The following is a 17,423-nucleotide window of genomic DNA, read 5'->3' on the forward strand; positions in this document are numbered from 1 at the left end:
AATGAAATGATTTTCTGTTTGTCGTAGGAGGTTTGTGATTGCCTTTCAAAGAGCATTGCTTTTCTTGCCTTTATGACCAAGTTCAATTTCTTATTTAGTGGTGTAATAAAGTTGCAATTTAGGACTTGGCAGCCAGGGCTTTCTGATCAATGAGCAAAACTATCCCTCATCTACCGTGGAAGGGGCACTGAGCCTCATCCCTGATCAACTCCATTCAGCACCAAGATATCAGCCATGGGTCCCCCCCACAACCCAAACCACCCTGTTTCCCCACCTGCCCATCCAGTTAGCTCCCTCCTTGTCTTTGCAAAAGACAACACAAGCCCTAGTCTGGTCCTTCTCTATCTCCCTATAGGCCTTTCTTTCTGTGACTGGCAGGACTCTAACAATATCAGGTTGAAATTAAATGCATCTGACATTTGTTTGGCAGGTTGCACTGGGGGCTGGGATGGGGCAAAGTTGGAGAAAGAACATCTTACCTGGTTTTTAGGATATTCAGAAACTGCAAAATTTCTGAAAACTGTATCAGTCTGAGCGCTCGTAAAAATCTCAAACCTGAAAAGAGAAATGAGACAGAGCTGCATTATTTGCGATGTGTGGTTTTCATGTCCACGGTCTGCCATTCGGGTGGGAGGGGTAAGGAGTCCGTGCAGAAGACAAACAGCCTGGTACCTGGGACACATTCCTTCATGCTGGTCCTTGACTGCTTTAATTTTGGCAAGTAAACTGGCTTTCTCATCAAAGGGAGTCTGTTTGGAGGCACTTACAGGAGAAAGGCCCGAGGAGGGCTCAGGTTAATGGCTTCCTTCTCCTTTGGTGAGCTGTGATTTGAGCACTGTTTCTGAGTCACCTGGAGGTCTGACAGGATATTATCTCTGAAGAATACTGGGAATTGTGACTGCTCAATGTAACCCTTGTGCTAAAAGCAGATTACGACTAAATCGGATCACCCACGTCTTTGCTTGGAATTTTTTCATCTTTATTTTCAGCCCTCTAAAATGAGGAATAAGGACCATAACATTACCTAGTTTTTCTGTAAGTTTGTATTTTCCTCCAAAAGAAAAGAGAGAGAGAGAGGTAAGATCCCACAACTTAAATAATAACATTTTTACTAATGTAAGGATGAAGATTTGTACTTTTAAATCCATTTAATCCTCTCTTGCATGAAAGCATTTGTAGCTTTAGGTGGGAAAGAGAGAAAGACAAAGAGACAGAGAGAGACAGACAGACAGACAAACAGACAGATACAGAGTCAGAAAAGGCAAGCACAATTAGGGAACTTTGTAAAGTACAAAGTATTATTGTTTGCATAGCCAAGAGTAAACAATTTTTATTGCAGTCAAAGTCATGACTCCAAAACCTTTGAGGTCCACTGTGGGCCTAACACCTTGCATATCACATGGGAGAATGTGTATGTCCAAATTGCTGACTACTTAGCATCAAGGCACATTGAATATTACACCCACCCCCAAGGCAATTTTGATGTTTCCAGAAGCATTTCATAAAATGTTCCCCCTCCTCAGGTGCCAGATATGGAACTAGGTTGCTAGACAGACAGCTTCACCCCATGCAGTGCATGATGGGGAATGTAATGCATGATGGGAAGAAGCACTAAGAGTTCACAGGGACCGTAGGATGAAATTCCTTCCCTTCTGCTTGAACAAGGAGTCTTCTAATTGGTCCACAGTGGAACTATTTTGGAAATAAAGAAGACCCAACTTGAAGCTTGGGGATAACGAGAGAGGGAGAAAATGTAAGTGACTTAAAAGTATGATTTCTCATCTGAAAAAGAGTATGTTTTCTTGGGCACAAGATGATTCCAGAAAACATTTGCCTTCTATGCTAAATAGTATGTAACTTTAATTAAACCAGAAAATACACAGATGAGAGTGGATACTGATGAAACAAAGGAGCCATAGGCTAAAATAATAGTCACAGAAAAAGAAAAACAGATGAAAAACCAATTTAACACTGCCCAAGCCCAGCTTGAACAGGGTACAAAACTGAGTTGAGGAAATCTCATAAAACAGAGAAAGTAAGGAAAAGGAGGGGAAAAAGTGAGGTAACTTTAAAGAAAAAAAAAGACAGAAATGGAACAGAGATCCAACCTTTGAATAAAATGCATTTCAAAGGGAAGTACAGACAATGCCTACATCATAAGCAGTGACCAGACAGAATAGCAAAGAATATTCCAGATATGAAAAAATGACTCTAGATTAAAAGATAAAATGAAATATGGTCTTAGAGACTAAGGCTAAGATAGTGCTAGTTTTGGTCAACTTTCAACTAGTAAAGAGTAAAGTTAAAGAATGATGGGAAGAAGTACTAGGAATTCACCAGGAACTCCAGGATAAAGTTCCTTTCCTTCTACTTGAACAAGTCTTTTAAGTGGTCCACAGTGGAACTATTTTGGAAATAAGGCAGACTCAACTTGAAACTTAAGGATGAGGAGCTGATAAATAAAGGAAGAGGGAGAAAAATGTCAACGACTTCAAAGGATAATTTCTCATCTGAAAAGAATATGCCTTCCTGAACACAAGATTATTCCAGAAAACATTATAGTACAATATTTACCAGTAAGGCAGTTCATGTAGCTTAAATGTTAAATAATGTTATGATCTAGATCTTAAATATTCCCCAAGATTCATGTGGTGAAGTGTATAGTCTCTAACCTGTGAAAGGTGCTGGAAACTTTAAGAGGTGGGGCCTAGTGGGAGAAAGTTAGATCATTGGGGGTGTGTCCTTACAGGGGTGCTGAGATCTCCTCCCCACTTTTCTCTTTTCTAGTCCTAGGCTTGAACTCTGGGCCTGGACACTATCCCTGAGCTTCTTTTGCTCAAGGCAAGTGCTCTATTACTTGAGGAACAATGTCACTTCCAGCTTTTTTTTTTTTTTTAGTAGTTTATTGGATAGAAGAGTCTCACAGAGTTTCCTGCTTAGGCTAGCTTTGAACTGCAATCCTTAGATCTCAGCTTCTTGAGTGACTAATATTAAAGGCATGAGCCCCTGGCACCCATCTCCCATGCTTTCTTTTGTGCTTCCCTACCACCATGGTGAACAGCTTTGCTGGACTACACATTGCCCACCATGCTACTCAGTCCTGCCACAGGCCCAAGTAACCGTAAACCAAATGTTCTGAAACTTGAGCCCAAATACAAACTTCCTCCATGTACATCATGTATCCCAGGTCACATAGGTATTTATTTACCACTTGTTTATTTTGTCACAGCATTGGGAACCTGATTGACACAAAGAATAATTGGGACGATATTTAATTTTCAGTCTGTCCCGAGACTTCTGTATCTAGTCAAGTGGTCATTCAGGATAAAACAACAACAATAATTTTTATTTTTGAAAGTTCCAACTTCTAACAAATGTAGTGTTTCTCAGTTTGTGCAAAAGAATTTTTTTTACAAGGAGTTTGAAAAGATTCACTGAATCAGAATGGGGATCTAGGGATCATGGGCCGGGAAGAGTATTTTTGACAGTTTCTACTGAAGCCTCCAGTCCACCAGGTTATCTCCTACCAAGAAGGTGGTTGCTTGTTTCTGTGAGATAAATTAAAGAGTTTAAAATGAATTTAAAGGTTGGAAGTTAAGACATGAGCCATTAATGAGCATTGCAGATTTGCACTATAGCATAGCTGTGCTGTATGAACACCATCCAACCCTGGGGCTTGGATTCAGGGCCTGGGCACTGTCCCCAAACTTTTTGGCTCAAGGCTAGTGCTCTACCACTTGAGCTATAGCTCCACTTCTAGATTTTTGGAAGTCAGTTGGAGATAAGAGTCTCACTGACTTTCCTGCCTGGGCTAGCTTTGAAACACAAACCTCAAATCTCAGCCTCTTGAGTAGCTAGGATAACAGGTGTGAACCTCTGGCATTTGGCCTTAGCACAACATTCTTAAGGTTTATGATGCATCTTGTCAAAATGTCTGAGCAATCTGCCTTTTTAATTAGCATGTAAGTTGAATTGCTGGGGGGGGGCACACACATTCCTCACTTCACTGAGTACTGTGACAAAGGGGCAGAGGAAGGGAGGAGAATAGAAGAAAGGGAGGGAGGAAGGGAGGATGAGAAGGAACAGAAGGAAGGAGGCTGAGAGTGAGAGAAGGAGGGAGGGAGACAGAAAGGGAAGAAGAGAGGAAAGGAAGAAATATGAGAGGAGGCAGGAAGGGAGGGAAGGAGGGAAAGCTGAGGGGGAAAAGGAGTTAAGCAAAAGCCCAAACATAATACCCCCACCCAAGAAAAACTCATTGTTTTTTATTTTTGTTTTTATTTCTTTATGTTAACAAATGAAGTTAGGTATTTTTTCATATAATCATGACTCACTTTACTTTCTTTAAAGAGCTTTATAATAGCACTAACCAATTTGCCTGCAAGTTCATTTTATTCTTAGTAGTATATTCAAGTGCTTTTATAAGAGTATTATATAGTATATATTATTCCCCAAAGTTTATCATTCATCTTTCAATATTACTTACGGGTTTATTTTTCCCTTCTTTGTAAGTCTACAATTTTGCTTAAGTTCCTCCCCCCCAATTCTAAAAGTTATCACATATTCAAATGTATCAGTCATTTCACCATTGTTTTTCATTCTTACTTGTGCTGGTATTGGGGCTTGAACTTAGGGCCTTGTGCTCTCACTTGGCTTTTTCACACTCACGGCCAGTGCTCTAACAACTTGAGCCACAGCTCTACTTTTGGTTTTCTTTTGGTTAACTGGAGATATGAAGACCCCTGCTGGCTGTAAATCCAATCCTCAGATCTCAGCCTCCTAAGTAGTTAGCATACAGGTGTGAGCCACTGGATCGTGGCTTATTTCTTCTTCTTTATTTTTAATAACTCAAAAGACTATTCCCACCATTCTGATTTCTTTTATTGCATCTGCATTTTTCCTTCCTAGTCATAGGGCAGTGTTGCTAAACTGCCACTGTATATTAGGTACATTTAAGCCTTCTGTGAACCTTCCAGAACTGTTGACATGTGGGTCTCAACCCCTATCCCATCCACTGACTTATGGATCTGGCATCCAGCCAGGAAGAGAGAGCCTCAAAACTCGGTGGACACCAAAGTGGAGGAGCATTGCAAACTATTTTTCCAAGTGGACGGATCGTAAATATTTTAGGTTCTATTGCAAGGACTCAGTTTGCTTAAAGGGCATGCAAACAAACAGGTGTGCCTAATTCCAGTGAAAGTTTCTTTGTATTAACAGGCCAAGGGAAACTAATGGTCTACATCTGCCTTGGCAGCTACTAGCCCAGTGTACACAGAATTCCTGAGCTCTGTAAGCATCCGGGTTCTGTCTGAGAGGGTCTCAGATAGGGTGGGCCACTCTGCACCTGGAACAAGCAGTAAGTTGTAACTGGGGCCACCAACTGCACTTGGAGAAAGCAAGGCTGCAGGTCTGTGATTTCCAGACATGACTACTACAGCGGCAGCCAGCTGGGTATTTTTTAACTGCATGGATACCGCCTCCTAGCCCTAGGTATCCTGCTTTAATTACTCAGGGGATAACTTGTGCACTGGAATCATTAAAAAAAATCCCAATCTTCCCAGGTACAATTGAAATAAGGATAGTGGGTCTAACTGGCGTCATCTTGGCCGTGGTGGATGATAGGGAACTGGCGCCATCTTGTCATCATGATAGAGGCAGGGACGTTTCACCCCCCAGGTAATGGGTATACCTAAATTCCTAGATGCAGGGGTAGGGACTTGGACAATAGGTTACTGGACCTGTCATTCCTGTGCCTTCAGCTTCCAAGACTCAATTTTCCTAAGACCCTATCTCCTGAACCTGACATGCCATGCCTTGATTCTCCTGACTCATGTCTCCTGGCTCTCCTCCACTCTGTCCCACTGCAGCTCTCCATTGGAGTTGATCTGGTTTATTGGCATTGATTTTCTGCTCTTTCTTTGTTTGATTACTGTTATGGCTCAGTTTTCTAATAGTGTTAAATGTATTTGAGGGGCTTCAGGTCTTTGTGACAGAAATCCACCTACCACCATCTGCTCTCCAATAAAGACTCCCAATTCTACCTCTCAACATGTGGCTTCTTTTGTTCCTCTGACTGAGTTCCCCTACAATACATTGACCCAAGCTTGTAATCCTAAAAACTTGGGAGGTAGAGATTAGGGGATCCTTGTTCAAGGATAGCCCAAGCATAAAAGTTAGCAAGACTCCATCTCTATCAACAGTTGGGCCTGGTGGTACTTATCTCTTATCCCACAGAAGGGTGAAGCAGCAGGTCTATGTCATGTCTATGTCTATGTCATTCTGAGTGATGCAGGAAATCTGAGGAGGAGGATGGAAGTCCAGCCCAGCCTGAGAATAAAGTAAGTCCCTACCTTGAAAATAACCAACACCAAAAGGGATTGGAGGGTGTGACTCAGATGATATAGCACCTGCCTTGAAAGCTGAAGTACATAGTACTTCAAAAAACTGGTTTAACAAATATGGTTGCTGGATAGCCATATTTTGGGAACTCTGATTTGGACTATTTTCTGTTCTCTTAACTTTTAATTTAAAATTCTTTATTTATTTATTACTAATAGCATATCAAAAGATTAAGCTTTATTTTTTTCCTTTCAAAGTGATTCTCGTTGTTCATGAGTAACTGAATAACTTAAAACCAATAACTGAGCCTCTTAGCACACTGCCATAGTTAATTTTAAAGAACATACCACCTAGCTGATAAATTAAAAGGAATCAATAGTATAATAAGAAGTTTCTTATAATGCATTCAGTGGAAAATTTGGAGGGGAAAGTAGTGTTTACATCTGGATGATCCAATAAAAAGTAGGTTACATGTAATTATTTGTTAATAAAACTGTAAACCTGAGTAAGAGCAATGACTCTTACTGTCATATAAATTTTGAAACTTGATACATACAAAAGCAGAAAACCACAAATTGAAACATAAGCAGAAACATGAATTGAAAACTGTAGTCATAGCTTTCCTTGAAGCCTGTTCACATTTATTGAAATTTAAAAACATTTATATTTTATTATGATTCCAATTTCTTTAAGAGAGATAGATCGAACTGATCTTACTTTGTAAAAAAACAAAAATCCATTAGCCAGATGACCATGTCTCATACCTATAATCCTAGCTACTTAGAAGGCTGAAATCTGAGGATCATGGTGCAAAGCCAGGCTATGCAGAAAAGTCTGTGAGACTCTTTTCACCAATTAACCACCGAAACACCATACGTAGAATTGAGGATCAACTTGTAGAGCACTAACTTTGAACAAAAAAGTTCAGGGACATCACCCTAGATTTGAAACAAAAATGAACATAAATTTGGTGCCAAAAGCTGACCCTCAGCACACCTAAATAAAACATTATCATACCGCTAAAATCAGAGATAGTTTTAGACTATTTTCTAGTTCTATTTTCTAGTTTTGGACTACTTTTTATTCTCTTAACTATTACTTTATTACTCTAAATTGATATATTTGTTTATTTTGGTTAATAACATGTCAAAAGATTCAAGCTTTATTTTGCCCTTTCATTGCAATTTTTCCTGTTCATGAGTACTCACTGAGTAACTTAAAACCAATAATTGATCCACATGTCACACTGCTAGCTACCTAATTTTGAAGAACATACCACTTATACAATTCATTAAAATATGGAAGATTGGGTAAACATGGAAGATTGAACACAGTGGTTTATCTCTAGATGTCATTAATATAACCCTAAAGTGGTAGAGGGGTAGTAAATTCTCACAAAGAAGAATGGAAGACTATTCCACATAAAGAATGTAAGAACATATCATAGGTGAAAAGTTTGTATTATAGGTAGGCATCATAGTTCACACCTGTAACTCCAGCTAGTCAAGAGGTAGAGGTAAGAAAAATTGTGGCTCACAGTCAGCCTGGGAAAGAAAGTTAGCAAGACCCATCCTCAACCAATAAGCTAGTTATGGTGCTGTGTGTCTGTCATCCCAGCTATAAGAGAGGTATAAATAGGAGGACAGATGTCCAGGTCAGACTGTGGGGGTAAACAAACAAACAAACACAAGACCCAATCTGAAGAATAAGGGCTGAGAGTTGCTGCCCAAGTGGTAGAGTACCTGCCTAACAAGGATGAGGCCCTGAGTTCAACGTCAACCATAAAACTGACAACGAAACTATATATTGTGCTGAAAATTAATTTAACAAAACTGAAAACACGATCTTTATATGAGTATACAATAGGAAAATATACTACATCCACAGAATACCTATCCTCAAAGTCAACTACCCTGGGATTGAGAACACCCAGAAAAAAAAAACAAACAGTAACTGTATTTATACTGAACTGGATACTATCTTTTTTGCATTCTTTTTCTTTCTTTTTTTTTTTTTTGTCAGTCGTAGGGTTTGAACTCTGGGCCTGGGTGCTGTCTCTCAGCTCTTTAGCTCAAGGCTAGTGCTCTACCACTTGAGCCACAGCACCACTTCTGGTTTTCTGAATGGTTTATTAGAGATAAGAGTCTCACAGTCTTTCCTGCTCAGGCTGGCTTTGAACCGTGATCCTCAGATCTCAGCCTCCTGAGTAGCTAGGATTGTAGGCGTGAGCCACCAGTGCCCGGCCTGCATTATTTTTCTAAACAACATAGTCCTACAGCTAATTACATAGCATTTAGATTATACTAGTTATGAGTTAAAGTATCTAAGAGAATGTATGTAGGGGATATGAAGATACTGTACCATTTGATAGGCGACCTAGAATCTATGCCTTGTAGATACTATAGGACAACTGTACATAAGTGTTTTCATTACAGGAGAATATAACCAATGATTCTGTCAGCAAATATGGAAGAAGAATTCCACAGAAGGAGGTTGAGGAGGTGAAGCAGAGAGACCACAGTGAAGAAGGAAATAGCCCGAAACAGGAAGAAAAGGGCTGATTTGGGATGTGAGTGCCAAGAGTGCAGAATGGGAACAACCAGTAGAGCAGAGGTGTAAAGAGAAGGCTGGGGCAAGCAGAGAGGGCGATGTAGGTAGTAGAACAGTGCAAACTCGAGAGTGCCCTAGCAAATGTGGAAATGAGCACATCGTCTCTACAGACATGGACCCAGCTTTGGACAAGACATGAGCTCCCCAGACAAGCAGCCATAAACAGAGACATTCTCATATACAGGCCAACAAAAAAATCCTCAGCTCCCTGGTGAGCACAAAACCAAATCTGCTAGTATTGCAAGAAAGGCAAGCTTTACTTGCAGAAAGGCTTATCTTCTAGCAAACTCACAATTAAGGATTAGTTTAGCTATAACAAAGCAAGTTAGGAAAATGGTTTTAAAGAAAAAGTTGAATTGAAAAACATAAAATGATGTGAGAAGATATGACAACTCAAAACGTAGAAAGAGACACGACATCTTATAAGTTAAAACGTTCCATTTTAAAACTTCGAAAGGCCAGCAGAATAGACAGAGCTAGCAAGGACAGACATTGCCAGTAACCTCCAAGGCTGGATTCAAACAGGGTGGAAAGTTGGAAAGGCAAGTTGAAAGTCATGGAAGACAGAGGATGTTCAAAATCCATGCTACTGAATTGTCAGGAGAAACAGGAAATCAAGAGCAGGAAACAGCCAAGTAATATTAGAATGTCATTTCCTAGACAAAATAAATGGACTTCTGTCCTCAGATTTCAAAGGCCCATAGAATGTCCAGCAGATTGTATCTCCAAGATATTACATTTCAAAAAATACAAGCATATAATAGTGAAATTTCATAACCTACAGGAGGAGAAAAAAGATCCCTTTGTAGCAATGTGAAACAAAATCTTGTCACAAATATCTAGGTTACAATGCATGCAGGAAAACTAAAGACAGATCTCCTCATTGTTCTCATGAGAATTAATTGGAATGGAGTATGTACATATGCACAGTTATCTGGAAAGAAAACAGCCAAAAAAGTATGACACAGAAAAAAAAATAAAGCTGGAGCACTGGTGGCTAGCATATTTAATCCTAGCTACTTAAAAGTCTGAGATCAGAGAATCATGGTTCAAAGCTAGCCCAAGCAGGAAAGTCTGTGAGACACTTTTCTCCAATTAACCAGCAAAAGGCCAGAAGTGGAGCTGTGGATCAAGTAGTAGAACACCAGCCTTGAGCAAAAGAGCTCAAAGACAGCATTAAGGCCCTGAGTTCAAGCTCCAGGACCAGCACAAAATAAATAAATAAATAAAAAGATACTGGAAAAGACGAAGTATCTGAATGGCTTATTTGTTAAATGATTGTTTTATAAATGACAAACAATAGCAATAATCTAAAATTATAATCTCAAGGTCCACCTGGGAGATGGAAGCATGGAGAGGCAGCAGAAGAAAGAAAGATGTGCTAAAATTCTCATCTTGTTTCAAGGGAGAATGCTATTCCTTACCTGTTATAACATAAACTTAGTTTTAAGTGTGTGTATGGAAAATCTGAGCATAATGTTTGTAGCTGGGAGAATTTCTACAAGTCTGTCATACTTGATATTTGAGAGACAGAGATCAAGGTATCATATTTCAAAGCTAGCCTGATCATAAAAAGTTTTCAGACTCCATCTCACTTAGTGGCTGGGTACAGTGGTATATACCATCCTTCCTAGTTAGAAGAGGAAACATAATCCCTGGATATAGTGGTGTGTGCTTATCAGCCCCACTGACCCAGGAAACCTCAAATAAGAAGATCATATCCCAGGCTGGCCTAGGCATAAAGTGAGTCCCTCACTTAAAAAACAACAAATAAGCCGGGCGCTGGTGGCTCACGCCTGTAATCCTAGCTACTCAGGAAGCTGAGATCTGAGGATCGCGGTTCAAAGCCAGCCCGGGCAGGAGAGACTGAGACTCCTATCTCCAATAAACCACCAGAAAAACCGGAAGTGGCGCTGTAGCTCAAGTGGTAGAGTGCTCGCCTTGAGCTGAAGAGCTGAGGGACAGCGCCCAGGCCCAGAGTTCAAGCCCCACGACCGACAAAAAAAATAAATAAATAAAAATAAAAAAAGGAGCTAGAGGTGTGGCTCAAGTGGTAGAATCTGCCAAACAAGCAGGAGGCCCTGAGTTCAAATCCCAGTGTTTTCACCTAAAGAAGAGTGCTTGTTTAAGAAGTTCATATGCCTAGAACTTAAGAATATATTTTGAAACTAATAATTCCAAATCTTAGGAGGAGGGGACAAAAAGAATGTTTGATCAAGATGAAATAAAAGAACATAGGAAATGAATCAATCTAACTAAAAGGAAAAGTCCCTCAGAGCATATTAATTATAAATAAATCAAAAGAAGGACAAAAGCTCAAATATATTCATAAACACAATAAAATTAAATGGGTTAAATTCATTCTATGAAAAGACAGAGACCTGTAAAGTATGAAAAAGCAACAATAACAAATTCTAGCTCTGGGCTGCTTATTAAAGTCACCTTGAAAATCCAGGGAAGTTAAAAATATAAAGTTGGAAATTTCATATCAGACAAACACTAACAGAAATGTAAAAAGACAGAGTGATGATATAAAATGGAGGAGCACTAACTATGAAAAATTATAAAATAAAATCACAATGAGAAAGCCAGGCCTGGAGGTATCTACCTGTTATCCCAGCACTCTGGAAGCAGAGGCAAGAAGATGTAAAGTTGGAGGCTAGCCTGAGTGACACAGTGGGACTTTACCTCAGAATAAAATTTAGAAAGTTTAAAAACCACACAGAGATATCACCTTTTACCAGTTAGAATGGCCATATCAAAAGATCAAACAAAAAAAAAACAGGGATAAGGATGCAGAATAAAGGAAACCTTTGTGTGTAAATGAATATAATAAAAACAGTAGTGGCGTTCCTCCAAAAGTGAAAGATCAATGTACCACCCAAACCAGCAATCCTATTACTGCATCTGTAGCCATGAAGAACTAAAACTTGTATGTGAAAGAGACAACTTGCACCCATACTTACTGAAGTATCATTCAATCTAATGGAATCAATCCGTGTATCTATCCGTGGATGAGTGGGCTTCTGAACATGTGGTATATATATATACATATATACATATGTGTATACATACATCCACACATAATGGTATGCCAATATATAAAAAAAGGAGAAAATCCTGCCATTTGGAAAAACATAGATGAACCTGAGGCTATCATTCAGTGAGATAAGCCACACTGCATTCTCACTCACATGGAATCTGAAAGGGTTAATCTTGTATTTCTAGAGTTAGAACAGCTGCTGGGGAGGTAGCTAGTGTAAGGAAGGTCCAAGGATGCAAATTTTCCACTCCACAGAAGAAATATAAATCCAATAGAAATATTAAACCAGAGTATAGCGTGAAAATGTCTTGAAAGTTAAAAAATAAAATACTTGTAAATTCAGTATAACACAGTGAGCATTTTATTTATTACACATAATTAGCAATATATTTGAGTTTTGCCTTAGGACTGTGTAATGAGAAGCCTTATAATTTGACAGTGGAATTATAAATTGATTTAAATTTTTTTCAAAAAGTAATTCAGCATTATGAATCAAACGAATCCCATTTCGTGTAGCCTAAGAAAATAGATCAAAATACAGGAACATGCTACAGGAACCAAGACCTTCACTGCAAAAGAAAGAAAGTAACAGCTTTAAAACCTAAAAGCAGATTTCCTTAACTATAGGTCAACTTCTTTATGTTGAAGAATTGAATCAAGAAAATGCTTATGATAAAATTTTAAATAGGAGAAAAAAAATGCAATAGTGGCCAGGTACCAGTAGCTCACACCTGTAATTCCCAACTGCTTGGAAATAGAGAGTAGAAGTATCGTGGTTCAAGACCAGCGTGGGCAGAAAAGTTCTCAAGATCCTAGCTCAAGAAAATTCAACAAATCTCAGGAATTGAAGTGTTTCTCAAGTGGTAGAGAACCAGCATAGCAAGCATATTGCCTTGCATTCAAACCCCAGTACCATCAAAAAAAGAAATTATAATGAGGATTACCAGGAACTGGGGGAAGGTAAAAACAGGAATTGTTTATCTGAGGATAAAAGTCCAGGTTTGAAAGTTGGATACATTCTTGAAATGATGTAAACATACTAGTCTTGATGAATTGTACATTTAAAATGATTAAGATAGTAAATTTTATGTTGTATGTCCTTTATATCCACCCCTGCTCCCAGATTGAAATAGAAAGCTGGAAACCTTTAGCCAGGCACAGTGACTCACACCTGTAATCCTATTTACTTTAGAGGTGCAGATTGGAAGTTTAAGAGCAGCTTAACTGAAAAGTTATGGAGAACCCTGTCTCAACAACAAAACTGGCACAGTGGTTCAAACTTGTCATCCTAGCTATGAGAGAGGCATGAGAAGAAGATCATAATTGAGGTTTTCCCAAGATAAAATAAAAAATGATCCTGAATTAGGAAGGGGGGGGAATTATGGTTCAAGTAGTAGAGAATCGGCATAACAAATTCAAAATCCTGAGTTCACACCCTGGGTACTGAAAGTAAAGGGAGGAAGAAAGGCAGGGAGAGGAAGTGGGGAGGGAGGGAGGGATGAAAGAAAGGGGAAACAAAAAAAATAAAAGGTAAATATAAAGTACATGCTACCAAGGATAAAACCATAAAACCTACAGGTATATGAAAAATTAAAACTTACAAAAAGTGACAACAGTGGTAGCTTTCTTCCTGCGGGAATATTTTTTATTTTTAAAACTCCATTCTGCTTTGTAAAATTTTCTGTAAGGTTTGCATTAACATTTTTACTTAACGATTCTGTGTGGTTCTAAAGTCAGTGGCAAGTCGGGAATCTGAGTCCTGTGCTTGCATTCTGGAGTCAGTCACCTGAGGCCACTGGGTCCAGGTGACAACCCCAGCCTGTGCCCTCCTCCAGGAAGTCAGTCTTGGTACCTAGGGCCTGAATACCAGGTGAACCTTGTCTAAAAGCTAGAGCAAGGGAATTTCAATAATAACCAACTGGACAGGTTAAGGCTCCTGTTTATAGATCTACAGGGAATTGCCTCACTGCCTAACATAAAGGGATATGCAGATAAACGATAAATCATTCACTCTTCAGGTTCCTCATTCCCCCAACATAAAAGACTCCAAAGAGAAGAGAGGAAGAGCAAGTGTGAACACGTCCTGGCCCATGCTGGAAAGCCTGTCTGGGCTTTCCAATCTGCTGTTTTCCTTTCCCTTTCACTCTTAATCTTTAAATCCCAAAAGCTGAAAGGCTCAATTATCCTCTGTCCTTTCTGATCCCTGCAGGACCTCAACCCAACCACCCCCCAACAAATCCTGAAGAGTAATTATTTTTGTGGTGTCTGACAAGGTCACTGTCATCTGGTCTTGCAGCCTGAGGATTAAAGCAAGGACCCCATTATCAGGGTGGAGGCTCCCTTGGGATGATCTGCACATCTTTCTAGACCTACCTTACAGCCTAGCGGGGGTTTGTTTCTGAGCCCAGCACCTGGCAACTCTGACCCTCTCCTTTCTGCTGGAGCAGAGACACCTATCTTTCCCACTCTCCAAAGCCCATGGGCTTACATTCTTCCACTCACAGCCTGTTCTATTAACAGATCTGCCTCACCTGGCCTTTTTGCTGTCTTTTCCATGGATAATTGTTCAGGCTACTGTGTATCCTGATTACTCCCAGTCCTGGTCCCTGTTCTGATGGATACCAAGCATCAGTTAATGTTTAGACTGAGCCTGTTACCTGTTCACTGAGGTGCTGGTTGATCTATTCATTGACTGGTCCCACAAATGGGTACTGAGTTCCTGCTCTATGCTAGCCACTTGGCTCTAGATAGCAAAGACTCAAGGATGAAGCTCCTGATCCCAGGGTCTTCTGTATAAACAGAGGATCCCGAAAGTAGGGAAATATGTTTGTTTTATTTTTTAAAGGAAACAGTCTTGTTAACTTTACTCTTCACTGCAGGCAAGGCAGCTTACTGTTTCCTCTCCATGGCTAGAATCACGGTCCAAATTGCCCTTACCCATTAGCCCCAGGCTTAGTTTCCAGCTTGCTTGCCACCCTGCAGCCCAGTGGACCCCACTACAGCTTTTCAGAAAGCAGCCGGAACCTGGCGCCAGTAGTTCAAACCTCGCTCACACCTATAATCCTAGCTACTCAGGAGGCTAAGGTCTAAGGATAGAGGTCCAAAGCCAGCACCAGCAGAAAAGATGGAGTTTCTTATCTCCAATTAACTACCAAAAAAAAAGCCATAAGTAGAACTGTGGCTTGAGTGGTAAAGTGCCAGCCTTTAGTGAAAAACAGTCAAGCAAGAGCTCAAGGTCCTGTGGTCAAGACATGGTTCTTGTACAAAAAGGGAAGAGGAGAAGAGAGAAAAGTGGAAAGGAGAGAAGGGGAAGGGAGGGGAGGAGAGGAGAGGAGAAGAGAGGAGAAGAGAGAAGAAAGGAGAAGAGAGGAGAGGAGAGGAGAGGAGAGGAGAGGAGAAAGTAGAAGGCTATTGGACACTAGGTTAGGCTCATAACTTTACTAACTTTGTTTGGAAAATAGTCTCATTAGTCCTAGTCTAGGTCCCCAGCCTTCACACTTCCCTCACTAGCTGCTTTAATACTGCCACAGCATTTCATGGCAACAGTAGAAAGGGAATGAGGCTTATTAGGGCCACATTAATATTTAGATTCCAGATATTCTATTTTTGCAAAGGAAGCTTTTTGCCAGTACTTATATTGTATATATATGTAATATATATATATATATATATATATATATATATATATATATGGATTGACTAGATTTGCCTATCACTTGCTTGCTAATTGGAAATTTGCTATGCCTAACGATATCCCATAGAGGCATTTGAACAGGGCTTGCTCCCCACTAGAATCTTAAACTGAGTTTCAAAGGGACCATATTTCATTTTAAAGAAGCTTCCAGTACCACTAGCTCTTCCGGAAATAAAGCCGCTCCTCATCTAAGACTGGGATTTTTAGGTCTGGAAATGTAAATTTAAGCCATTTATTTGAAACTCTTATGCATAATGTATACCCAAATAAAACCGAATCCCTATTATTGGAAGGTAATTGGGAAAAGAAAATCTACCTAGAGAACTTAGGCTTTCTGCTTGAAACGAAGACGGCAGCAGCCCCCATGACAGGCCAGAGCAGAATCCCACGGCCCAGTTCTAGCATGAAAGGAAGGAAACTGCAATTTCTAGTGTTGTCCTCCAAAAGACCATATCAATAGTTCAAAAACACCTCCCTGGAAAAGCTGACTCACTGAAAGTTATTGCTACTTAGCAACAGGAAGAAGCACACTGCAGTCACTTGCCAAACGTTCCTCAGTGCTTCTAGAAAGGAAGACAAATGTTTTGCCTCTGTCTCTGTCTCTGTCTATCTCTGTCTGTCTGTCTCTCTTTCTCTGTCTGTCTGTCTGTCTGTCACACACACACACACACACACACACACACCTCTGAGTCCCATGGCTAGTCCCATGAATCAGCAAAGAATGGTGCTGGACACCTCCCTAATTCCAACCTTGGGTGACAAGATTTCTTCACCGGCAGCCTCTGGGTATACAGGGTCCTTGGAGGAGAATAGCTGTGGTTGGAGGGACCTTACCCCAAGTGGCACAAACCCTGCAGCAAGACACCACGGACTGCCAGAAGTTCTCGGGTTCCTCCTTCTCTGCAGCGGGTGGCCCAGACCTCACCCGGTAGCCTTTGTGGAACAAATCCCCCAGGGACTTCTTGCGGCGTCTGCTGGGGGTATACGCCTCGGTGGTGCTGAGGTGGCTGGGTGGGTGATGGTACACCAGAATCTTACTGGGGATCATGGCAGAGATGAGAGACTGTGGGCTGTAGGCGCCCCTCGGCTCACTTCCTGCACAAGCTGATGTTCTAGAAAGTTCGAGGACCCTGTGCTCTTCCTGCCCTACACAGAGACTCAACAACAACTATCACTTGGTGGAGCAGACAGCCCTTCCTCCCGCACCCACCACCCCACTGGCAAGAACCCATCACGCTGTGGGCATCAGATGTGCCACGCACGTCAGAGAGGCCGTGGGGAGGAGGGGGTGGCACTCTGATCTGCTATGTCCGACAAGCTGATCCTTCCGCTTCATTCTGGAAATTACCGTGTAAGCTCCTTTGGACATGGTTTAGGGGGTTGGAAGGAGAAATAATCTCTCAAACCGGGTGGTACAGGGTAGGATGTGAGAGAGGCTACAGTCTGTGTCCACTGAGTCCATTCTATTTTAGTGATCCTGCTTTGCCTTTCACAGGGAGAATCAACGTCCAACTACAAGGAAAATCCTCGTAGTAATATAACCCAATGAACCCTCCAATACAGCCTAAGAAGACAAACCTCCTGCTGATCCTTGAAGTAGTACTCAGCCTTCCTGGAGGAAGCTAGGTGAACCCTCTACCACCAGAGCTAGCCTTCCACACCTCTTCATCCTCTCCCTCCTAGCATCTCTGCTGATTACACCTCTAGGTCCATCTTTAGGCTTGGTGAACACTGAATTGG

The 17,423-nt window shown here is 40.7% G+C and overlaps 1 protein-coding gene across 1 annotated transcript in view; it reads right to left on the minus strand.

The window, feature by feature from the left end:
- Window positions 1–17,423, minus strand: part of Kcnma1 (potassium channel, calcium activated large conductance subfamily M alpha, member 1) — a 697,588-nt gene that overhangs the window by 230,805 nt on the left and 449,360 nt on the right. The window contains exon 6 of the mRNA XM_013025679.1: window positions 480–555. Within this exon, the coding sequence (XP_012881133.1) occupies window positions 480–555 (76 nt within the window). The remainder of the gene's footprint in view (window positions 1–479; window positions 556–17,423) is intronic.

Source organism: Dipodomys ordii, unplaced genomic scaffold, assembly GCF_000151885.1.
Source record: "Dipodomys ordii isolate 6190 unplaced genomic scaffold, Dord_2.0 Scaffold86, whole genome shotgun sequence".
Classification (NCBI taxonomy): Eukaryota; Metazoa; Chordata; class Mammalia; order Rodentia; family Heteromyidae; genus Dipodomys; species Dipodomys ordii.